At 39.9% G+C, this 25,042-nt stretch overlaps 1 protein-coding gene across 16 annotated transcripts in view; it reads right to left on the bottom strand.

Annotated features, from left to right (window-relative positions):
- PMS1 (PMS1 homolog 1, mismatch repair system component) overlaps nucleotides 1–25,042 on the bottom strand; it is an 83,973-nt gene that overhangs the window by 6,539 nt on the left and 52,392 nt on the right. For 4 of the 16 annotated variants that reach the window (XM_059702539.1, XM_059702544.1, XM_059702540.1 and 1 more), the window contains 4 exons: nucleotides 22,532–23,017; nucleotides 19,300–19,430; nucleotides 15,147–15,307; nucleotides 11,696–12,049 (listed from right to left, as the gene is read on the bottom strand). In XM_059702539.1, coding sequence (XP_059558522.1) covers nucleotides 11,885–12,049; nucleotides 15,147–15,307; nucleotides 19,300–19,430; nucleotides 22,532–23,017 — 943 coding nt within the window. In that variant the 3' untranslated portion in view covers nucleotides 11,696–11,884. Of the gene's footprint in view, nucleotides 1–9,753; nucleotides 10,025–11,695; nucleotides 12,104–14,756; nucleotides 14,863–15,146; nucleotides 15,308–19,299; nucleotides 19,431–20,778; nucleotides 20,835–22,531; nucleotides 23,018–25,042 lie in introns of those variants that run through there. The other 12 variants (XM_059702554.1, XM_059702551.1, XM_059702542.1 and 9 more) reach the window with 11 other exon arrangements.

Here is a 25,042-nt window from a genome sequence, read left to right as displayed (position 1 = left end):
TGCTCTGATCTTTATTATCTTCTTCCTTCTGCTCACTGTAGGTTTTTCTTGTTGCTCTCTAATTCTTCAAGTTGTAGAGTTACATAATTTATTATCTACTGTGGTCTGAGAAGATGTTTGATATTTCAATCTTCTTGAATTTGGAGAGACTTTGCCTGTGACCCAATATGTGGTCATCTCTGAAAAAGTCCCATGTGCACTTGAGAAGAATGTATATTCTGTAGCTTTGGGGTGAAATGTTCTGAAGATGTCAATTAATTCCAACTGATCTAGTGAGTCATTTAGGATTGCTGTTTCCTTGCTGATTTTTTGTCTAGAGGATTTATCCAGTGATGTCAATGGGGTATTATAGTCCCCTAGTATGATCGTACTGCTGTTGATCTCTCCAAGAAGGTTTTTTATGTATTTGGGTGCTCCTGCATTGGGTGCATATATGTTTACCAGAGTTATAACCTCTTGTTGTATCGACCCCTTTAGTATTATGAAGTGGCCTTCCTTATCTCTTGTTATGGCCTTCACTTTGAGGTCTATTTTGTCAGATATAAGTATTGCTACCCCAGCTTTTTTTTCATTTCCATTTGCCTGAAAGATATTTTTCCATTCCTTCACTTTCAGTCTGTGTGAGTCTCTTGTTCTGAGGTGGGTTTCTTGTAGGCAGCATATATATGGTTCATGTTTTCTTATCCATTTGGCCACTTGATGTCTTTTGATTGGAGCATTTAGGCCATTTACGTTTAAAGTTATTATTGATAGGTACTTGTATGTGTCCATTTTTATTTTTTTGTGCTTGTGTTCCTTCTCCCCCACCCCTTTTTTTCCCTTCTTTTTACAACAGTCCCTTTAGCATTTCTTGCATTGCTGGCTTAGTAGTGATAAACTCCCTTAGCCCTTTTTTTGTGCCTATGAAGCTCCTGATTACCCCTTCAATTTTGAATGATAGCCTTGCTGGATAGAGTATTTTTGGATTCAGTCCCTTGCTTTGCATCACTTTGTATACTTCCTTCCATTCCTTTCTGGCCTGACGTGTTTCTGTTGAGAAATCATTTGATAATCTAATGGGAGCTCCCTTGTAGGTAACTTTCTGTCTGTCTCTGGCAGCCTTTAAGATTCTCTCTTTGTCGTTAATGTTTGCTTTTGTAATTACGACATGTCTTGGTGTGGGTCTTTTTGGGTTCATCTTGTTTGGGGCCCTCTGTGCTTTTGTGACATTTCTTCCCCAAATCAGGGAAGTTTTCTGACATTTCTTCAAATAGGTTTTCTAACCCTTGCTCGACTTCTTGTCGTTCTGGCACACCTATTAAACGTATGTTGCTTCGCTTTATGTTGTCCTAAAGCTCTCTCAAGCTCTCTTCTTTCTTTTGATTTTTTTTCACCAATTGCAGTTCAGATTGGGTGTGTTTTGCTTTCCTGTCTTCTAATTTGCTAATTTGGTCCTCTGCTTCTCCTAGTCTATTGTTGAAAGCTTCCATATTGTTTTTATTGTAGCTATATCACTCCTTATTTCCTCCTGATTCTTACATAGGTTGTTGATTTTCTCACCCATCCAGTTTATGAACTGTATGACCCTTATTCTGAATTCTTTTTCTGACATATTGCATGCCTCTGTTTCATTACTTTTCTGATGAGTCCTCCTTTTCTTTCCTTTTGGGGGTTGTTCTTCTGTCTCCCCATTTTTGCTCTCACCAAAGGATCTAGGTGTCGAGTTGTGGGGGGCCTGTGGCTGCAGCAGTGGGCTTGGTGGTGGGTTGCGCGGTTGCAGGGTGGCAGCTGCTTGCAGGGCAGCTGCTCCTTGCGTGGTTGCAGGGCGGTTGCTCCTCGTGTGGTTGCGGGCGGTGGCTGCTCCTTGGGCAGTCGCAGGCTGCTGCTCCTCGGAGGGGGGGTGCAGTCATGGGATGGCTGCTCCTCCGGCAGCCATGGGCAGTGGTTGCTTGTGTGGCTGTTGGAGTGGTCATGGTGCCTGGGGCTGCTGCATAAGGCTCAGCTATTTGCATGCATGGTCACGATGCCTGGGGCTAAAACATCTGGCTGACAGGAGGAGAGCACACTCCTGAACTCAGAGGAGCCCTCAGCTGGGGAGGCTGGAGTCCCCGTGTCCTTGGGGTGGCAGCCGAGACAGCAGGTCCCTGGCCGGAGTGGCTGTAAGATCCTGGGTAGTGTCTGAGAGCACCCTGGGTGGAGGTGAGACTGGGCTCCCAGTCATAGCAGCTCTCCCCTTCAAGATCGCGCAGCCTCTGCAGCAGAGCTGGCACTCCGGGAGAGATTACAGCAGTAGCAGAGGCTGCCGGCTATGCGAGCCTGGTCCGCCACCCCCTAAGGTCCTGCGAGATCTAGCTGTCCCTCACTCAGACACACACACACACCACACGTCCACACACTCTCCTTTCGCTCCCTCACTCTCTCCCTCACTCACTCTCTCCCTCACTCACTCTCTTCCTCATTGCCGTTCTCCGGGCCACTATCTCGGAATTTCCACAGCTTAAGTTTTGAAAAGAAACATAGGGAGCAAATTTGTAGAGTAAATAAGGCCTTCAGTCTTCATAAATTTAACTACCAAATGAAACCATTTACCAGAGGAATCTTAATCTTTAGCATATTTAAGAAAGGGTTTATTATTTGAAATCATGTACATGCTGTGGTGCGCCAATTTATAAAAAGTACAATGCACCCTGCTGGGTGATAAAGATAAACAGAGGTAGGCCCTGCCCAGTGGGGCACAGTTGATTGGGTGTCCTCCTCCCGAGCACCAAGAGGTTGCTGATCCCATTCCCTGTCAGGGCACACGCCTGAGTAGTGGGCTTGGTCCCAGTGGGGGCCATGCATGAGGCAGCCAATGGGTGTTCTGCTATCACATCAATCCTTCTCTTTCTCTCTCCCTCTCCCTTCCTCTCTCTATAAATATCAATATAAATATATTTTTAAAAAGTTAACAGAGGTAATAAAACTACACTTAAGAAATGTAATACAAAGTCTACTAAGCATTGAATGAGTGGTAGACATGAGTGCTAGGGTATAGGAGTAGTTACTTTATTGTCCTAAAAAACACAAAAAGTGAGTTTTTGGCCAGCTGACGGGTGTCCAGGAAGTGGGGTTAATGATTAGTGCAGAGTCCTATAAAACATGAGTGAGTAGAAAGCAATAAAAATACACAGCTCTCGTGGAAATGGAACAGCACAGGTCCCTCCAGCCCTGAGCTCTCTTCCTATAGCCTCTGGGGAAGCGCTCCATGCACAGTGCTTCTTTTTTGTCTTCTGTGTCTTTCCACTTTCTCTTTCCTTAGTATTTAATTGGAATATTTTCTTTATGTTAATGGTTTTTAATCTCATTTTATTTGGTCTTTAATTGTAACCCACTTTAAATCCTTTTTGGAAATAATGTACAACTCATTTTTCTTTTTCTTTCAAAGTCTCCCCCCTTTTACTAGTGTTGTTCTCTTAACTGATTCAGTAATGAGATATTTTTAATATTTAATATTAATACTATGTTACATTTAATTATAAATTTTAATTGGTATTGTCACTCCATATCTGGTACCTGAGCTAGTATGGCTGCACAACGGGAACCAAGTAGTCAAGCAACTCTTCCTCCACATGGCCCTTCACCTCGCTATCGAGTACTTTCATATAGACCGACAGACACAGGGTAGACTGACTTCTTTTTTATTGATTTCAGAGAGGAAGGGAGAGAGAGATAGAGATAGAGATAGAGATAGAGATAGAGATAGAGATAGAGAGAGAGAGAGAGAGAGAGAGAGAGAAACATCAATTGCCGGGAGCCGGTCCATCCTTGCTGTTTCAAGGGACCTGGCATATATGGCATACAGTTCTTAATATGTTTGCTCACCTTCTTGGCGCTGTGTTTTAACCAAGGTCACCAGGTAGGGATTTTCCCCTGAAGTTAGGGAGGGAATAAAACCCCTCAACTAAGTGCCAGGCGGGTAATTAATCCCTTTAACTACGAACAATCATGCTTAAACTACATAATCTTTTCTCCCTGGAATGGAGATAAGAAACGCCCTAACCTTTGTAATAGAGATTGATAGGATTGAATCAACTGGTATAAATACAGTTGTAACAAGACAGAAACACTCAGAACTCAGAACACAGAACTAAGGACACAGGGCTTGGAAGACAGGACCAAGAGAGACAGAGCCTAGGCACAGAACCTACACAGAACGTTCTCTAGAGACAGAAGAACTTCGCTGGCGAGAGCATGCTGGAGGATCCTGGACAGGGACTGGCCTCGGAGCCTGGAGGCGGAGCCTGGCGAGAGAGCATGGCAGGGGATCCTGGACTGAACCTGACTGCGGAGATTGGCAGGAGAGCCTGACTAGAACCTGGTGACTGAACCTGACTGGAGAACCAGCAGAACCTCTCTGGAGATGCAGACCAGAACTTGGCTGGAGATCCTGGCTGGAGATCCTGGCTAGGCTGCTGATCAACTGAACACTGTCTCCGTGTCCTTCCTTCTTCGCCGACTCCGTCACGCCTTTGGGGACCCCTGGACCTGCTGGGGCTGTACCCCGGCATCTGGCGCCCGAACAGGGACCCCTAGGTAAGCCCCACTCTCGGGATTGATAGGACTCCACCGTAGGAAGAGGGTGGATAGTCTTCGCTGACTCCGTCCACACCTTTGGGAATCCCTGGAAAAGGATTCCCCTAGGTAAGCCCCCCCCCCCCAATTGAGAACCCCCACACTCGGGACGGATAGGACTCCACCAGGGTGCTACAGACCCCCCTATAGAGGATAAGTAGGGTAAGAAGGTGGATAGTACAGAACTTAGATTGAGAAGATGTGCCATACTGAGTCTAAAGAAATAAGACTCTGTATTGATCTTTTAACACATATGCTTGCTAGCAGAGGAATTAAGGTTACTCCCAGTCAGACAGAATGTTTTATACAAGAAGTATGTCCATGCCGAAACCGGTTTGGCTCAGTGGATAGAGCGTCGGCCTGCGGACTGAAAGGTCCCAGGTTCGATTCCGGTCAAGGGCATGTACCTGGGTTGCGGGCACATCCCCCGTGGGGGGTGTGCAGGAGGCAGCTGATCGTTGTTTCTCTCTCATCGATGTTTCTAGCTCTCTATCTCTCTCCCTTCCTCTCTGTAAAAAAATCAATAAAATATATTTAAAAAAAAAAAAAAAAAAAAAAAAAAAAAAAAAAGAAGTATGTCCATGCTTTTCTGAGGAAGGAAAGGTAAATGTAATGGCATGGGAGAAGGTAGGCCCAAGGAGCCTTATCCTTAACCCCACTGCAGCCTTTCTACCCTGGGAAAGTGCAGGATTGGCAAACTCTCCCTGGGGTGATAGATCAGGACTCAGGTAATAGCGGAAAGCGCCAATCCTACCCTTAAAATGGATATAAGAGAGCATTTGAGGTTTTTCTTTGTAATGCCTGCTTTTAAAAAATAAAAAAGGGGGAATTTGCCGGGAGCCGGTCCATCCTTGCTGTTTCAAGGGACCTGGCATATATGGCATACAGTTCTTAATATGTTTGCTCACCTTCTTGACGCTGTGTTTTAACCAAGGTCACCTCTCCGAGAAAGGTTGTTTCCTCAGGTAGGGATTTTCCCCTGAAGTTAGGGAGGGAATAAAACCCCTCAACTAAGTGCCAGGCTGGTAATTAATCCCTTTAACTACGAACAATCATGCTTAAACTACATAATCTTTTCTCCCTGGAATGGAGATAAGAAACACCCTAACCTTTGTAATAGAGATTGACAGGATTAAAATGAACTGGTATAAATACAGATGTAACAAGACAGCAAGACACAGGACTCAGAACTTAGAACTCAGAACACAGAACTAAGGACACAGGGCTTGGAAGACAGGACCAAGAGAGACAGAGCCTAGGCACAGAACCTACACAGAACGTTCTCTAGAGACAGAAGAACTTCGCTGGCGAGAGCATGCCGGAGGATCCTGGACAGGGACTGGCCTCGGAGCCTGGAGGCAGAGCCTGGCGAGAGAGCATGGCAGGGGATCCTGGACTGAACCTGACTGCGGAGATTGGCAGGAGAGCCTGACTGGAACCTGGTGACTGATCCTGGCTGGAGATCCTGACAAGAGAACCCGGCTATGATGATCACCTGAACACTGCCTCTGTGTCATTCCTTCTTCACCGACTCCGTCTACGCCTTTGGGAACCCCTGGACCCGCTGGGGCTGGACCCCGGCAATCAATGATGAGAGAATCACTGATCGGCTACCTCCTGCATGCCCCCCACTGGGAATTGAGCCGGCAACCCAGGCATGTGCCTTGATCGGGAATTGAATTATGACCTCCTGGTTCACAGATCGATGCTCAACAACTGAGCCACGCTGGTCAGGCTAGATTGACTTATGAGGTAATTGACTTACCCAGAGAAACTGTTTAATGTAGACAGAGGAAAGCTGCCAGGCTTCTGTGACTTTGCCTTGGGAGGCAGGTAGACTCACTTCTGTTATAACCTAAAGGTCAAGGTAGTCATGAACTAGCCCAGATTGAAGACAGTGAATGGAGAGACTCCACCTCTTGATGCAGGAATGTGTGGACAGGACGGTAACTACTGATCGTGCCATTTGGGAGCCAGCTACCTTGTTCAGAATATATAAACCAAACTTCTTAAAAAAAAAAAAAAGAATGATGTTCCATAAGAAAAACCTGTTTCTTCTTGTCATTCATTTTTATCTAAATTACAGAACATAATTAAAATGCCTGTGAGAAAAACCAAGTCTAACTTTCCAAAGCGAATGGAGAACCATAAACAGACTCATATTCTAATTAAATTTTAGCATATGTTTGAGTTAAAAAATGTATTTGTATTCTATCTGAAGAGCCTAGCACTTGGCCAAAGGATTATGTACGTCCTTGTTAACCCAGTGTGGTTCCTAAACCAGTAGCATAAGCATCACCTAAGAACTTGCTAGAAATGCAAAATATCAGACCCTATCCCAGACCTACTGAATTACCCAGGTATTTTTACAAGATGCCCAGGAGATTCACATGCATGTTAGTTTGAGAAGTGCTGGCTTAGGCCATACCCATATACTAGTGTACACAGAATATCCTCAAAGTTGTCACCTGGAGAAACCCAGAAAACATGAAGTACTCTTCTTCCAACTCTGGGAACAGAGAAAGATTGCACACTTTACTTTGGTTTTAATTGTAAAAATAGCTAAAACTTGATGGCTCCTATAAAATCTTTCACAAGTTAGAAACTGCATGTGTTGAGAGGAAATCTTGTTTTTATCTGGAACATCAAGGATCATCACTATGTATGTGGGAAAATGTTTGCTCTATAAGATTTTTATGTGATTCGGGAAGTTAAGGAGAAAAGACCGATAAAATTGCAAACTTCCAAGTAGATAATAAGTACCTCATATACATTTACCTATTTACATGTAAAAGCACATGGGAAATTTTTTTGCTATCATTATCAGTGGATTACTTATAATACATAGATGCTCCTCGACTTACATTAGGGTTACATCCTGATAAACCCATCACCAATTGAAAATATCCTAAGTCAAATATGCACTTAATACACCTAACTTCCCAAACATCATAGCTCGGCGTTATCTACTTTAAACGTTGTTAGAAGACAAACTAAAAACTGCCGGTAACATACTACACTGTAAAGTACCGGTTGTTTACCAACATGATCATGTGCCTGAGAGGGAGCCGTGGCTCACTGTTGCTGCCCACATCATGACAGTATCATATAGCCTACCGCCTACCACTAGCCCAGGAAAAGATCAAAATTCGAAGTTTCTACTGAATGTGTATTGCTTTTGCATCATGGATATTTGAAAAATCCTAAGTTGAACCACTGTAAGTAAAGGACCTACTATATTTTGGGGCAGAACAGCAACACTATCTTGCAAGTTAATTTGCTATAATTGATCAATGTCTTTAGTAAAATAAAAAAAATTTAAAAAATAAAGATGCCTTTCTAAATTAAATAAATTAACTTTTGAAAACATACCATTTTCTTCCAAAAATATGATCCATTCACAATTTCTTGCCTGTTTCTTCTTGTTATTCATTTTTTATGATCTAAATTACAGAACATAATTAAAATGCCTGTGAGAAAGTTCTTAACAATCAAGTAAGTTCAACATTAAAGATAATTCTAAAATTTTCAGCCATTCGTCTTAAGCATCTAGACATAAATGCTACCTAAAAAATTATATTTGAATATATAAACCCTTTATAAGTAAAGATGATTCATTTAAGGGACAACTAGAAACTTTAGGTTGGTTTCCAAAAGGCCTCAGATACAAGACTAGATTAAAATGCAAACACCAGATTTAATCATCTTTTAAAAAGATGAGTGGCTTTTGTAGTCTGTAAGGAACTCAGGACTGGCTGAAATCATACTAACTTCTTAGTACACAAAGGAATGGCAAATGACCTTCCATTCTTCCAGTAATCTGTTAACGCCATAAATTAACAAAATAAGGAGATACCTTTTTTTCCAGTTTGGTTCTATTATGGCATCATCCCAGAGAATCTAAAGTGTACACTGTGAAGCAACAAGGCCCTCAGTAACTGTCAGATAGACTTTGTTACCACAGAGCCTTTCACTCTGTGGATCACATGTTGTCTGAATTCTCAAGTAGCCTACTTACTTGGCCTGATTTAAATTTGGCTAAAGTGTTCTGAACCTTATTGTGCACTTTCCTGATTAAAACTAATGGTTTTGCCAGCCGGTGTGGTTCAGTGGTTGAGTGTCGACCTATGAACCAGGAGGTCATGGTTCAATTCCTGGTCAGGTCACATGCCTGGGTTGTGGGAGTGATCCCCAGTGTGGAGTGTGCAGGAGGCAGCTGATCAGTGAATTTTTCTCATCATTAATGTTTCTCTCTCTCCCTCTCTGAAACCAATAAAAATATATTTAACACACACACACACAAACTTTAATCGTTTTCACAATCCTTAGGATAAAATTTCCCCAATCCCTAGAGCTTATGAGAATCTTTATGATGAAGGCACTGCCTAGCACTCTAATCCAGTCTTCATTTACTCGGGATCTAGTGACACAAAATTCCTTGTGCTCACAATGAGCTGGCACCTGCTGTTCCCTCTGCCTGAAAGACCCTCCTTTCCTTTCTCCCAGTTTCTCCCATAGATTTCTCCAAGTTGGGAGTGGATACCCCTTTATGCTCCCACAATATATACATGTGCTCATAATATATCACACCACAAGTTTTTCTCCTCTGGAGGGCCAGGGATGTCTTCTCTGTTGTGTTCAGCACTGAGTGTGACATTCACTAAATGGCGCTGACTAGGCAAAGGAATGAGTAGACCACTAAAGTGCAGAGGGCGGGTTTGTTATAGTGACTGCAAGTTCAATTTGCGTAGGGTAGAAGAAATCTACCTTTCCCCTAATTCATTTAAAAGATTTTATGGAAAAAGTGGGCTAGCTCAGGGGCATTTAAATATGGTCAATAAAGTAATGTAGTGGTAATTAACTGAAAAGAGGTCATTCCATTCCTGCTAATAAATATTCACAACAAAAAAGGAAGAAACAAAATTACGGAATCATATGATTGTGTACATGGGGGTCAAATTCAACATCTTCATTTTAGAGATGAAGAATTAAATGTCTAAAAGTATGGTCAGGGTGAGGGCTTAAATTTTACCTTGTCTTTTTTGTTACAGAGATGGCAGATTGTAGTAAGAATCAATAAGAAAAACTAAACTGGACTTGAACCCACCCACTGCTGCTACCCCAGACCCCCCTGAGAAACAAACGCTGCAGCCCGAAGTTGATCTAACACCCCCTAGAGTGGCATCAGGAGTCCTTTATACTTCCATTTTCCCCACTTATGTTGACCCTAATGTCTCTTTAGGGCTTATTGTTCACTGCAGGTAGATAACAGTGGTAAAGAACTCGAGTTCTGGCATAAGTCTCAATAGTACCTACAATCCTAAATTTGTTGTGAAGATCAAACAAGATCATGCAAGGTAATACACAATGTACTCAGCAAACAGGTGGCAAATACTGCTCTCATTACTGCTACCCTGATTGGCAGAATCCAGACCTGGAAAAAGAAATGTGTTTATTTATTCACCCCAGAGGTCGTTGAAGGACATCTTAAACAATCACACTCTGACTCGGCTAGAAAATGAGCCCAAAATTTCGCTTAGAGCTGGTACAAATGTAAAGATGCAAATTTCATCATCCTCTATATTTCCATGAGCTTCTTTTCTCAATTTACCAGTAAGTTAAAAAATATTTCTCCAAGAAAGGTCTCTCTGAGAAGGGTCCCCAATTTCTAAAGGGGTTAATGAGGAAAAAATAGTATTTAAGTTCTGGAAAACAAGGCAGTGTTGACAGGAGAAAGGCCTGGCTACGGGGAGAATTCCAGGAATCACAACTTGTACCTCTTATATAACTCAAGGGTCTTAGGAATTAAAAAATTCTCCTTGAGAAATATGGGAGGTGGTGTGAATGTGGAGATACTATATCCTATAGGGTATTTTACTCCCTACAACAAACATATTCATTGGAAATCATATTTCAATTTTTTATAAATTATTTTGATGCAGTGTGGGACCTGTTTTCTGTTTTGTTTTTTAATATATTTTATTGATTTTTACAGAGAGGAAGGGAGAGGGATAGAGAGCCAGAAACATCAATGAGAGAGAAGCATCAATCAGCTGCCTCCTGCACACTCCCTACTGGGGATGTGCCCACAACCAAGGTACATGCCCTTGACCGGAATCGAACCTGGGACCCTTTAGTCCGCAGGCCGACGCTCTATCCACTGAGCCAAACCGGTCAGGGCGGGGGCCTGTTTATTGAAAGGACACATGGGGAATGAATAATCTTAACTTAAATATTCTGTTAAAAATGTAGATCTTGCCCTAGCTGGTTTGGCTCAGTGGATAGAGTGTTGGCCTGTGAACTGAGAGGTCCTGGTTCCATTCTGGTCAAGGGCACATGTCTGGGTTGTGGGCTCGATCCCCAGTGCGGGGTGTGCAGGAGGCAGTCAATCAGTGATTCTCTCTCATCATTGATGTTTCTATCTTTCCCTTTCACTTCCTCTCTAAAATCAATTAATATATATTTTGAAAAATGTAGGACTTCCCATGCCCTCTGACAAATTTTAACCCCAAAGCCCGATAACGTCCATATAAGAGAGGTAAATGGCAGAATTTTTAAAGTTGTTTTGTCTTCCTCTTCATTTTCTCATGTTGTCCCACTTCCTGTCTCACCAGCCTTTGAGCAAGGACTGACAACTTGTCAGATATGCCAGCTGAGTCTGTAGGATCTCTCCCTGCACAGGGCTGAGCTGGTATCTTAGCTCAAACTGCCTTAAGAAATACTATAGACTAGTGACGAAAACTACAGATATTCTGAGTCCTAGAGGCTAAAAGTTCAAGATCAAGGTACAGTATGGTTGGTTTCTGATGAAGGCCACCTTCTCTCCATATCCTCACACTGGAGGCGGGGGGCTGGGAGGGAGAAAGGAGAACAAGCCAACTCTCTGGTGACTCTTCTTCTAAGGGTAATAATGCCATGGCGATGGCCCCACCCTCATGACTTCATCTAAACCCATCACATGTGGGTTAGGACTTCCATATATTAACTTTGGAGACACAGTTCATTGAATATATTGGGTAGAAAATTCACCACCCAAGAATACTGTGTATTTTCAATTTTGTTGCTTACAACCAATTATTATAAAGGCTGGTTCTTCAAAATAAAATGAATAGTCTATATTAGTTTATTTAAGTTTTCTACAGTTTAAAAATTTTCAATATACAAATAAGCCAGTAAATCTTCACTTAAAATAAGTGAACCAATGAACACTGTTCAGAGATAGTTCAAACACTGATTCATATTATTTATGACCAAATCAATTTCAACAGTAACTAATTTTCTTAAATATGTTTAATCATGTAGCTTCTGGAAGATGAGTTAAATGATGAAAAAATGGGCGACCATGAACACACCCTTTAATTTCATTTCCAAACTGGTGCTTCATTCTGAAGATGATGTCTTGGATGTCCTCCTTTGATAAGTACATGGGTAACTGTCTAGATAGACGCACCGCTTCTCCCTGTGAAGAGAGACATTTTTACTGGGAGATACCGGAAGCAGAAATATGTTCTTCCTGGCAAGAAGGAAGACAGAAAATTGATTATATATTTTTTATTATTCATTTGTTCAACAATATTTATTAAACACCAATTATGTGCTAGTCATTTTTGTAGGTTATAGGAATACAGCAGAGAACAAGACAAACAAGATCCCGGCTCTTGTGAAATTTACATTCTAGTTCAAAGAAACAGAAAACAGAGAAAAGACAAAGAAAACAGCAGTTATATGTACAGAATTAAACTGAGCAACATGATAGAAAGTAATTGTGTGGTTAGGAAAAGCTTTCTTGAGGTGGGGTGACATTTAAGCTTCAATTTAAACAAGGACCCAGGATGCAAGTATCATGGGTAAAGAAAAGCATTTAGGCAGAGGGAACAACAGAATCAAGTGACCCGTGTAAGTGCGGCCTCGTTACTAAAGGGGAGAGAGGAACAAGACAGGGAGGGAAGCAAGGGGCACATCACCCTTGAAGACGGGTGAGCAATGTGGGTTTTCATCTGAATGCACAGGGAAATAACCAGAGGGCTTTTAAGCAAGAGCCTGGCATTGCTTTTACAATTCACATCTGGCTGCTGTCTGAAGGAAGCATGGTTTGAGGCAATCTCTGCAGTCCTAGTGACTGTAGTGGACATGGAGGGAGGTGTAGAGGCTCCTGCCATGAGCTGGACGTAGTCAAGACTCACTGAGGAACTGGTTATGAGGGTGCAGAATTGAGGACCATGTCTGCATTTTTGATATGGTAATGATGTTTTCTGAGATAGTGAAGACTGAGAGTTTGGGGATAAAATGGTATTAGTAAAGCTGGCTTCTTTTAAGGTTAAAAAAAAAATTGTACTTCGAAGATTTTAAATCCTAGCCTTATTCTAACCACACAGCCTCTCCTATTATACTCCCAACCATCCTACTCCTTTATTCCAACTAAACCTATTCTTTGTCTTCACTTTGACCTTTAACCTCTACAATCCCTCCTTATTCTCCCGGTCCACCAGCAAGCACCCTTCCGTCATCTTCCTACATAAGGTATGCCTAGTGAGTAAGAAATAAAGGGCACTGTGCCTAGCTTCCTGCAGTCCCTTTAGGCTCCTGCTAAAATCTAACGCCGATTCCCAGTGGAATGTCATTAATCTTTGTATCTGTCTCACACCTAAAATGGTTTCTTGTATTATAGCGTGCTCAAATTCCTTCACATACCCTCTTGTTCTTCTACCAGCCATGCTGCTCCCCTCCACGTCTGGATAAATTCTGCCAAGCACTGCTGGACAATGACAAGCCTGGCTGGATCCAATACCAATGTTAGCTCTTATGAGCGCTCAATGCCACCTGAAAATCGTATTCTTCTCTAATCAATCTCCTCGTAGAGGGCCGACAGCTCTTATTTTCTTACCTTTTCTACTATTCCCAGATCCCCAGTGCCTCTCCAGCCCCTTCACTCGCAGCAGATAACTCTCCTAGTCCTTTACCACATGAATCATACATGACTTCTCTCAATTTACCTCAAAATATTTTACATTCACTTTCCCTCCCCCTCTTCTGCTCCTGATTCAGAGGCCGGTTCTCCTTTCTAAAGTTTATATCATGCTGCATCTTCCTTCCTGCCTCTTTTGGAACATCTGCTCTCCAACCTTTCATAGTCAATGTTTCTACCAATCCAGTACCATCATGCTAACACCTCTTCTCTTCCTTTCACCGCCTCGTGGCTTGCTGCCCAGTTTCCACCACTGGCACACATCTTTCACCCCATTCTCCACCGTGGCTCTCTTCAGGGTTATCACTTCCTACAGCAGTCACACCTAATGGTCTTCCAGCAACTACTACCCAATGAAGGATGTAATATTAATATTTACATTTCTTTCTTCCCTTGAACCCTCCTCTTGGTTCTCCTTTTCCTATAGTATCTTTATCTGTTTCACCTAATTCAACCTGACCTTAAATGAAGCATTCCTGTGGTTGTGGTTCTGATAGGCATTCTCTTTTATCCTAGACTATCTTCCTTTAAGAATTACACCTTAATATAATGGTAGATATAATAACAGTAAAAATATTTGTCTCTAATCCCAAATACTTCCATTATTTCTGAAATCTTCTTTCTTCCCAAATGGTTCTTCAATGCACAATCATGACCCACAACTCCTTCACACACACACTCCTTTTCTATCCCTAGAAACTGGCCGTGTTGAATTGCCCGGGTGGGCTGGGAAATCCCACAAAACAAAGCTCCTGAAGGACTCAGAATGCTTTCATACAATCTTCAGAAAAGGTGAAAGCGGACTTCCCTGCTGAGGAAGCCTGGCCCTCAGAATGCAATGGGCAGACCAGGGTAATAGTCTAAAACAAAAACAGCTCCTTTTTTTTTTTTTTTAAGGGAGGAAATAAACTTTACTAAAGATAAGGTTCACTTTAAAAATAATACCAGTCAACCTTGAGGGATAAAGGCTCAAATAGAGACAATTACTATTGTTTTCCCACCACTATTAAATTTGGACATTTAAAAGTTTATAATCTTCCTCCACCCTCTCTTACAACATATTTTTTTATTGTTGATAGTATTGCAGATGTCTCCCATTCCCCATCCTTACCCTCTATTACTTTTGAGTTTATTTTTTAGCCCACTGCTGCCTATCTCATTTGTGCTAGAAACTACAATTCCCATTTACTTAATAATCTACCTCTTTCATTTTCTTTCTCCTCTTTTGCTCTTGAAAATCACATTACAGTTCTTTTTACACAAGTATTTGGTATTTGGTATTTTGATGGAGCAATTTTGAATCCTTTCTAAAAAAACAAAAACAACAAAAAGAACTTCACTACAAAAAGTCTCGTGCATAAGGCTCTTCCTCAGTATGTACTCTAGGAATAACGTTACAGCAAGAATTCACAACAGTACCACAACCAGTTTATTTTAAAGGAGTTTTCTTTTTTTTTATTTAATAGTATTTCCCTCTTGCAAACAATAATAAATCTTATAGAAACTTTACTATTTTGAAACCATTTATTATTTTATTCAGGAACAGTTAAGTATCTTAAAACCTTAGCCAACATAACTGAATAATGCATACCTCTAAATAACTTATCACTTTGCGAGGTCTACATTCATAAACTTCTTTTGCATTTTTGTTGACTATAGCATTAAGAATTTCTTTTAAATCCATCACGCCATAGAACGGAAGACAGTTAGCCATTCCCTCTATTTCTAAGTAGTTTTCAGCAATGGAAACTCCTAGAAGAAAAAAAGAACACCAAAAAAATACCATATTTATCATTAGTTTGGTTGTGTTTAAATTATATTCCAGAAAATACCTATTAAAAACAAAACCACTGTTTGAGTATGTAGTGAACCTTCATAGAATGTAATATAGTCAGGACAAAGTTTTGTTCCTTAGTTGGGAGAACAAATAATAATTTCCCACAGGATTTCACATTCCCAGTAAGTCATATGTGTTTGTAGAAACCACATGAGCGTTATATCATTTAATCTCAATGACTGCTGTTCTGTTCCCTGCATTTGTTTAGAAGATTTCTTTCTTTAGAGAGAAAATGGAGTCCCATGATATTTATTAAAATAAATACTGCTCTAAGTGTTTTAACAACTGCTGCTGTTCAAGTTCAAGCCTACTGGTTTAATATATAACTTAAAGACGTGGATTATTTCAATGATTATTTTAACTTACAAATTATAAAAATACAGCTGGAATTTTTTTCCAGCTTTACTGAAATATAACTGACATAACATTATATAAGTGTAAGGTATATAAAGTATTGATTTGATAAACATATGTTGCAAAATGGTTACCATCATAGTGAGTAGCTTATTAATATACTAGAGGCCCGATGAACAAAATTCATGCAAGAGTAGGCCTCCCTTCTCCCGGCTGTCAGCACCAGCTTCCCTCTGGCACCCAGGACCCGGGCTTACCCTCCGGTCGCCAGCGGTCACCCAGGACCCGGGCTTACCCTCCAGTCGCCGGTGGTCACCCGGGACCTGGGCTTCCCTCGCAGCCCCGCCTTCGTCCAGAAGGACATCCAGTCTAATTAGCATATTATGCTTTTTTATTATAGATTAGTAATTTGAGGAAATGAAATGCTAATGTTTATTCAATATATTTTACTAGAACAATGTATAAACTGACATGTTATCTATTATTTAAGCTATTCTAAATAATTTAATGATTAAAATAAAACTAAAAACTAGCTATATCATTGAATATAAAACTAGGTAAAATATTCATAATAGCATATATTCATTCCAAAGCATCACATTTTGCATTAGAATACATGTTATAGTTTTGGAAAATAGCAGACTTGTTTTCTTTGGCTATATCTGTGTAACAGTATTCTTAACATTGAAGTCCATAGAATGTTACTTTGAAGTAAAGAAAATGCGACAGTCCAAAGTTGGAAAGTGGTATAAATGAGCTGTAAATGGATGGACAAAAACAAAAAAGAGGAGTGGTATAGCTTGAAGAGTTTCAGACCCTGATACAGCGATGATCCTATGCCTAGCCCGTTCTCAGTTAGACCAGGCCTTGACGCAGACGGCAGATGCAATGCAAGTGGCACACTAAGCAGAGCAGCACCCAAATGCTCTTCCTGGGAAACAACTGACGACTAGAATAAGCACACGTAAGATCAGCCCGTAAGTGATAAAATACGGACTTCAGTGAATGGAGGCAAAATGAGAGTTTGAGCAACCAGGGGAACTTAAATGGGACTTGAATCAGGGGTTAGACAGGCAAAGAGGAGGTAGCAGAATATTCTAGTTCACATCTTCTTACATATATATCGATATGGAATTTACAAAAATATCAGTCAAGAGACTTGTTACTAATACGATTTGATTGAAAAGTCTAATGCCAACTATATTTGCTCTGAAAAACTACACATTTCAGAGAATTACTTATGGACATGGATAAAAAGCATTTGGCAACAGATGAGGAAACTGAGCAATATTTTAATCTCTGTGCTTGCAAAATTCAGATATAAAAAACTTAGATATCTGGAACCATGTAACTATAAACTTTCAAGATATCTCCATAAAATTCTGTGAAATGCTTCCCAATTTTCAGAGAAAATACTCCAAATTAATAAGTGGTTTGACAAGTTTTCATTTTCTAAAATATGGAATTCTTAATGATGCAGAACAAAAAATGATGCCATTAATAAGCAAAGTTTTTAGGGTCACATTCAGAATCTTTTCCCTCAAAGTCAGATGTATTCTTCCTATCTTTCATTGCCTGTATCCAAAGATGTTTTGTAAAAACTGGCAAATTGTTGATCCAAAGTTAAGTCCAATACAACAAAACTCTCACTAAAAGAAAAAGAAATGGGCTTTAAGAAACATGGCATAAAAATTAATAAAGAAAAATAACCAAAAAATTAAGAAAGAAAACATGAAGGTTTTTAATTTGATCTGTTATTGACAAGATATGCTCATGATAATCTGTTAATTCCAAACAAATCAAGTCAGTTTGCAGATGACTGTCTTAGTAATTTTTACACCTTTGATGCCATGCAAAAAGTACTGGCATTCAGTCAGACTTAAAAAACACTATCTACAAGCTAAGAGCTGACAGCATCTGTCAGAAACTCACTGGATAGCTCAAAAATAAACATGCTCTTGGAATAGATAGAACAGTTACCCTAATTAAAAAAAAAAAATGGCTCTGATGACATCTTTTGAGAAAAAAATGGCACCCGCCACCAACACCAAAGAGTTAATTAGGAAATTAGATTAAGTCAAGAAAAAATATCTTGCCACACACACACACACACACACCTTGTTTCACACTGCAAATAAATTAAAAATGTGCCAGCGTCCTGAAGATTTCTAGAAGGACTAAAAGAAATGACTCCAAAGGATGGGAAGAAAAGAGAGTATTTGAACACCTATCAATCCATTGCTACACACTATGCTAACTGATCATGCAAGTACTTTGTTTAGTTGCTCACTACTTCATGATGTAAATATCTCAATTTTAATAGGGAAGCAATATAACAAATTCATTAAGAGCCAGTCTCTAAAAGATAGATTACATGGATTCAAATCCTGGTTCTACCTCTGCGAACCGCTAAGCAAACTTAACTTCTCTGTGCTTTGATGTTACCACCTATAAAATGGGGACAGCAATAGAGCCTACTTCATAGGGCTATTAGAAGAATAAATTAATACATTTAATATTAAGACTATTCCATAATTACTAGTTGTTACTGATGAAGAAATATCTAGGCTAACTCACTCTCCCATAAACAGTGTTCAAATGGCAGAGTTGGAATTTAGACACTCTACTCCAAATCTAACTATCCAAGACCGCGGCAGTGAGTAGGTAAGAAGTTTAGGGTAGGCATCCTTGAAACTGAAAAAGCCAAGTAGAATGAAAGTTCAGAGCACCAAAGTATTTTCAGCTTATACCCAATTTCATGGTTTTGTACATTGTTTTCACTTATTTTCTTTTGATCTCAGTAAAACATTCCTTTAAAAATCGTCAACACTGTTTTGGTTGAACTTGTTTTTCTACACTTTGGCCACAAGTTTGGGGTGGGTGGAAGAAGGGACAGTGTTATCACTCTTGGTGGTGCCTCTGTGACCCCTGCTGCCAATTTAGGAGCCAGGGCAGAAGGCAGTGAGGTCCGGAACCAATGAGAGAACAGAGAAAGGGCCGGCCGGGAGAAACTGAAGTCTCCCAGCCTGAAGGAGCCTTTTCCTCCCCACCAGCGCATTTCCATACCAACAAGCAGTGCTATCACACAGTCTTAGTAAAGCCAGGGGATCCAATCAGCCACTCTCCAAACAGCAAGAGGGCTGGTGTTACACATGTAACGGCAAAGAAAGCACCAGAATGATTTAAGAAAAAGCACGAGGCCCGTTTTTGTTAGGTTACGCCAGGAGCTACATATTTACCTCTGCTTTACCATCTGAATGAGCATTTAATAACTAGTTAGAGCAGGCATTTGAATACTGTGACAAAGAATGGCAAAAATTAGAACTACTTGATTAGTTATGGAAATGCAATTCAAGCCAACAGAATGAGATACCAAACCTGCTTATTTCAGACAGATGTGACATGTCTGAAATATGGCTGTTTTTACGTGACTGACGTACTATTAGTGAGACAAAAATACACCATGATATCTCTAAATTATGAAACCCAAATGTGTCTCCTGGAACAAGATTTATTTTTCCAAGAGAGGAAATATTAAACCACATCATCATACCTGGTATCAATTTTATCTTGAAACCATTTGCTGTAAGACGAGGATCGGACAGGTAAGTTGATCCACTGTAGCTTTGGTCACCTGCTGTCATTTTATATAAAATCTCTAAATAATGAGATCCATTAAAAAGACTGAAAAAGAAATAATGGTCCTTTAATTTATTAAATATGTAAAATAAAATTTAAAATTTTATGGAAAATAGTTAATCTAAAGGCCTTTTAAAAAGTGTTATTAGTAACCAAAATACAAAGGCATCAGTAACTCTGTAAGGAAGTTTACTTTTTTACATTTCTGTTAATATTTTATAGAATACCTACCACATATAACGTACAGAAGGAGGAAGAAGACATATAAAAGACAGTTCCTATCTTCTACGATGTTATAAATAAAATGTAAAATAAAAAAGTGTGCTCCCTCAATATAATACAAATGAAAACTATACCTATAAATGCCATTTATACCTTTAAACAGACACATAATATATTGCCAAGTTACTCAAGTGGTACAGCCTACATAATTTCCAATTGTTAGTCAATAATAAAAAGATAAGCATATATATCTTTCTCCCAGGAACTCATAAGTTCAGTAATTCGGAGCCTGGGAGAGCTTCCTTCAGGCATGGCATGTTTGCCAGCGGTGGCGTATGAGTGGTATCGGCTTTAGGCAAAATTCTGAGATAGCCAAAGATTCTCTAGGGCACAAATTAGCCTTTCCTGTTGGTTATAGGCTCAATCACAGAGCTCAAACATGTTATTACAATAAAGTGTCTGCTGGGGTTGACGTGTGAGAGGTTACCATTTTCCCATTCAGTCAATGAATACTTGAGTGCCTAGCAAGTGATAGATACTGTCTTAGGTGTGCAGGGCTCTGTTCTATGTTTCTGTATAAGATTTTAATCTGCTATTTATTCATTACAACTCTGGACCCTTGAAAAAGTAAATGAATAGATGATTTTTTGCTTATCATCTCTGAAAGGCAAAGGACCCCACTGGCTATGACAGATGTCACAGAGTGGAAAACTTTGGCTGCATATCAGACGTGCTCTCTCTGGTGTAACCAAGATTCAGAAAACCAATCTGAGAGCCAGTGGTGGTGATGATATAGCACAGCAACAAATGGTGCAGGCTCTACAGTTACTGTCTAGATTGGACGCTTGGATCCAACTATTTATTTATTAGCCATGTGAGCCTGGGTAAGTTACTTAACAGTTCTATGTCTCAGTTTCCCCACCTATAAAATAAGGATAATGATAGTACCTATCTCTCATCAGGTATGAAGATCATGAAAGCAAAGGGCGTAGTAAAGCTCTTTCATAAGTGCTCAATAAACATTAGCCATTGTTGCGCTCCTACTTTGTTTTACAGCTCTCTAAATTGCTCCCTTCAGAGAGAAGCTACACACCCCTCAGGAGAATTCTAGTGAGAAAACTGAGCCCAACCCCAAATGACCCTGTCCATAGCTCAGTTCTGAAAAACTTACATTATTAACTGTAATGGGGACGTCACATTTCAGAAAACTCCAGATACACCCTAGCTCTTTTTAAGGAAATAAAGAGAAAAGTATCAGATATTTGAACTGTTTTAATTCAGCTTAAGGCTGCATTAACTCTTTTTTCTGATTCTTCTTTTGACAGTCCTAAGCCAATCTATACTATGAGAGATGCTCGATTTCAGTTAATGTGGTAATTGTAGCCTTAATTATAAAAGACAGTTTACAAATGTTCAGCCCCATTTCTTTTTCCTTCTGGTACAGGGCCTTTAACACAGAGGTTTTAATATATTTTCTAAGTAATTTTTTATTTATTCTTAGAGGTCTGAAAGAATTATCTGCGGATGTGTCCTAGAGAACAAATTCTAATTATCTTTCCATTTCAGGTTTTTATCTCCTTTGATGTACCTGTGATTCTCTTCTACCTGTGTCACACTAAAAGAGAAATATTAAGTATAAAAAAGGGAAATATTAATGTGACTAGTTATTCATTTTTGCAGAAAATAATGTGCTCATATAGTATGTAAAAAAGAAACTCCCTGGTTTGGCTCAGTGGATGGAGCATTGGTCTGAGGACTGAAGGGTCCCAATACGATTTTGGTCAAGGGCACATGCCTGGGTTGCAGGATCGATCCCCAGTGGGGGGCGTGCATGAGGCAGCTGATCAATGATTCTCTTATCATTGATGTCTCTCTCTCTCTTTCTCTCTCTCTCTCTCTCTCTCTCTCTCTCTCCCTTCCTCCCTTGAAATCAATAAAAATATATTAAAAAAATAAAATAGAATCTGTAATAAAATTAGTTCCAAGAGAATAACCAATGGATGAAACATTAGATGGAAAGGTTGACAGGGAACTTAAGGTGGGAGATCAGGCTGTCACCTGCTGACCCAGGGATAAGTGCCTTTGATGGGATTGAATACAAAGCACATGGCACCATCTAAGAGGCCATCTCACCAGAAAGTGGAATCTAAATCCATTCCGTCCTCCTGAGCTAACTCCCACTGAAACACGGGAGAGGGAAAAACAAGCTGACCACCATTGCATGGGAACAAAGAGACAAAGTTAATGGAGTGGTGTTCAGATAGAGTTGTGAGCACACCAAAATGTAACAGTTGGACGTTGACTAGATACAAATTAAAAATTTTAAAACTACAGGAAAGACATTTTGAGACAACAAGGAACAATTCCAAGGAATTATTATTGTGTAAGTTATGACAAAGGCACTGTGGTTAGCTAAGAAAATAGCCATTTTTGAGAGAGATATACTGAAAGACATATGGGTGGGAATTGTTCTAAAATACTTTAGCAAAGGAAAGAAAATATGCATATATATACATACACACACGCATACATGGGCAGAGTAAATGTGGCAAAATCTTGAAAATTGTTGATAAAGGTATTCATTGTACAGATCTATTTTGGTATATTCTTTAAATGTTTAAGAGCACACACCAAAGAACTATTATGGCAACTTCACTTCAAAATTATCCTAGGGAAGTCACTAATGTACAGGAGGAGAATTAAGCTTCATATTTATTAATTGCAGAACTATGTAGAATATTTTAAAATTATTTACTTAAAAACAATTACTTCCACTGAAGATCAGAAATGAAGTTTTTATAAGATTTTTTTTAAATAAACACTTTTCCCTATTAGGAAACACTTTCAACGTTTTACCTCCAATTTCTAATCTAGTATGGATTAATAAATGTTTTTAGAGTAAGAAATATATTACTTCACCATACCTCTCTGTTAATATAATTGGTTTTTCCAATGGTTCTGCAGGAAGTTTATGATTCTCAAGAAGTCTTTTAAAGAGCAGGGCTTCTTCCACTCTATATGGATTTAACAACATTACCTCTGTTTTGGATGTAACTAGCCATCCATCAGGAAACTTGAGATTGTGGATTAAGCAAAGTTCGTCCTTCTCTTCTGGTTCAAATTTCTTGTGTTTCTCTACATTTTTTTTAAAGTTTTCCATAGAAAAGTGAATTTGAACTATTTTAATGGTTTGACTCTTTTTTTTTTCAACTTGGGACTGGAAAAGCTCATCAAGTTTTGGCTGATTAGATAATGATGTTTTCAACTTGTGCTTCTGTGCCAAACTCCATGAGCTTGTGGGTTTTATCTTTTTTCTGCCATCTTGTAGTGAGGTTTGTGACTCCTGTTCAATGGCTCTCTTGATTTGCCTATTGTATCGTTCCAAGTCTTTAGTAGCCCTCTCTTCATATCTATGAATAAAGAGAACCAATGAGTTCGTAATCAGAAATACATTAACCATCTGAAATAAATTTTATAAAAAAAGAGTGGCCCGATGCACGAATTTGTGCACACTGGAAGGAAATTAGAATATTTTAATGTCACTATTCGCCCTTTCTCTATAATAGAAGCGTCAACCAAATTCACCATCGACAATGACAGATCGAAACACATGCATGCGATTGAGGCCAGCAAGAGCTTTATATGTATCGCACATGCGCGAGTCAACTTAGCCTTTTATACATAGAGAATAAACTTGCTTAATTAGGCCTGCTTTCCGATGTAGCTAAACTTTTTCCAGCCCAGTGAAGCACCCCAACTTCTCTTTCAGGTAATTCTCAGCAACACAGCAGTAAATATCAATACAAAGCAGATTATTGTTGTAGATCACGCAGGGAGAACAAAGGGTATAATATTTAACAGTAGCCGTGTTTGACTATATTCTGTGCAGTGAGAAAACCTGAAGTCATTTTCAAGGTCCACCATTTCTTACTTCTTTTCAGTCAGGTCAAGTTTCTAAGCTTTCTAAATCTCCGTTTTCCGGCTAATGAAAAAAAAAAAAAATAGGATTCCACCGAGTCTCCTATCTACCTACTCCAGGACTTCTGTGAAGATCATGAGATGAGGCACAGACATTTGGTTAAAGTATAAAAGGTTTCCACCTGGTGATAAAGCAAGTAGTGTTCATGGGCTGAAGAAAACTGCAAGGAAGCTAGTTGCTAGGGAGAGGCAGCCCGGAGTTGCTACGTGACCTCATTACCTGGCACCCACAGTCACCGTTTCCAGGCTGGGCTAGGCTGTGGGCACATTTTGCACCATGGAACCTTGGCAGTGTTGGCTGCGATTTGGTGGGGTGTCACTCCAGGGTGGTGGCGGGGCCTGTGTCCCACTTGGGGGAAGCCAAGTGTTGCTTCGTGGGTGCCAGGTCCACAGTGCCGTTTCTCTATAAATGGCCAGTGCGCGTCATAGCAGCTCCTGCGTTGAGCATCTGCCCCTGGTGGTCAGTGCGGGTCATAGCGACTGGTTGGACACACAGCATTTTCTATGTACAGACAAAGCTGGCATTCCAGGCCTGGTAATTGTGAAGGAACTATATTGGGCTATCCCTCCCATATATAAACAAAATAGATACCACCCATTTAACATAGGTACTGAAGAGCAGGAAAAGCAGGCAGAAACTGTAATGGGTTCAACCCTTGAATAAACAGAGCCACATTTATACAGCCTTTACCCAGAGAGCAGTTCCCAGCATTAACAGTAGGAGTGGCAAGAACTCCCATCAGAAAGCTGCACTGCCATTAGCTTGAGTCAACCGAACACAGAGCTAGCTCCTTGATTCCAAAACAACTGAACACTGAGGAAGAAAACCCCATGTGTGGGAACCCAGAGGATAACAATCACTAGAAGGCTAAATGAGCTAAACAGGTATTTCAGTGGCTACTTGTTGCAATTGAGAGAGAGAGAGAGAGAGAGAGAGAGAGAGAGAGAGAGAGAGAGAGAGAGAGAGTGTTTGGAGTTTGAATTCCACAGAATTAGATGGCATAGTAAACACTTTGGGCTTTCAGTTAAAACTGAAGGAAGACCACATTTTAGAGGTAATAAAAAACGACTGTCCTGTAACTGTGGAAGCTGCCCTAGGACTAAAGGCAAAATTTAGTCTCCCTACTGAAGTGTAAACAAAGCTTCCATAAGCTCAAGGTTGTCTGTCAATAATTTAAATGCCTGGCCGAACAAAAACCAACACTTTTCAGAAGAAAACAGAATCCAGATTTTCTACAACATATGAGCCATAATGTCCATTATACAATCAGAAGCTATCACTCAACCAATAAAAAACAGGAAAACATGATTCATGATCAAGAAAAGAAGTGATCAGTAGAAACCAACCTCAAGATGACTCAGATGTTGAAATTTTCCAAATAAATAAAAACAGGTTTTTATAAGTATTTAAGGTCTTAAAGGAAAAGATTATCATAATGAGAGAATAGAAGGGGGTA

Source organism: Myotis daubentonii, chromosome 7, assembly GCF_963259705.1.
Source record: "Myotis daubentonii chromosome 7, mMyoDau2.1, whole genome shotgun sequence".
Taxonomy (NCBI): Eukaryota; Metazoa; Chordata; class Mammalia; order Chiroptera; family Vespertilionidae; genus Myotis; species Myotis daubentonii.
Note: the sequence above shows the minus strand (reverse complement) of the source record. Positions and strands in the feature narration are given on the sequence as shown.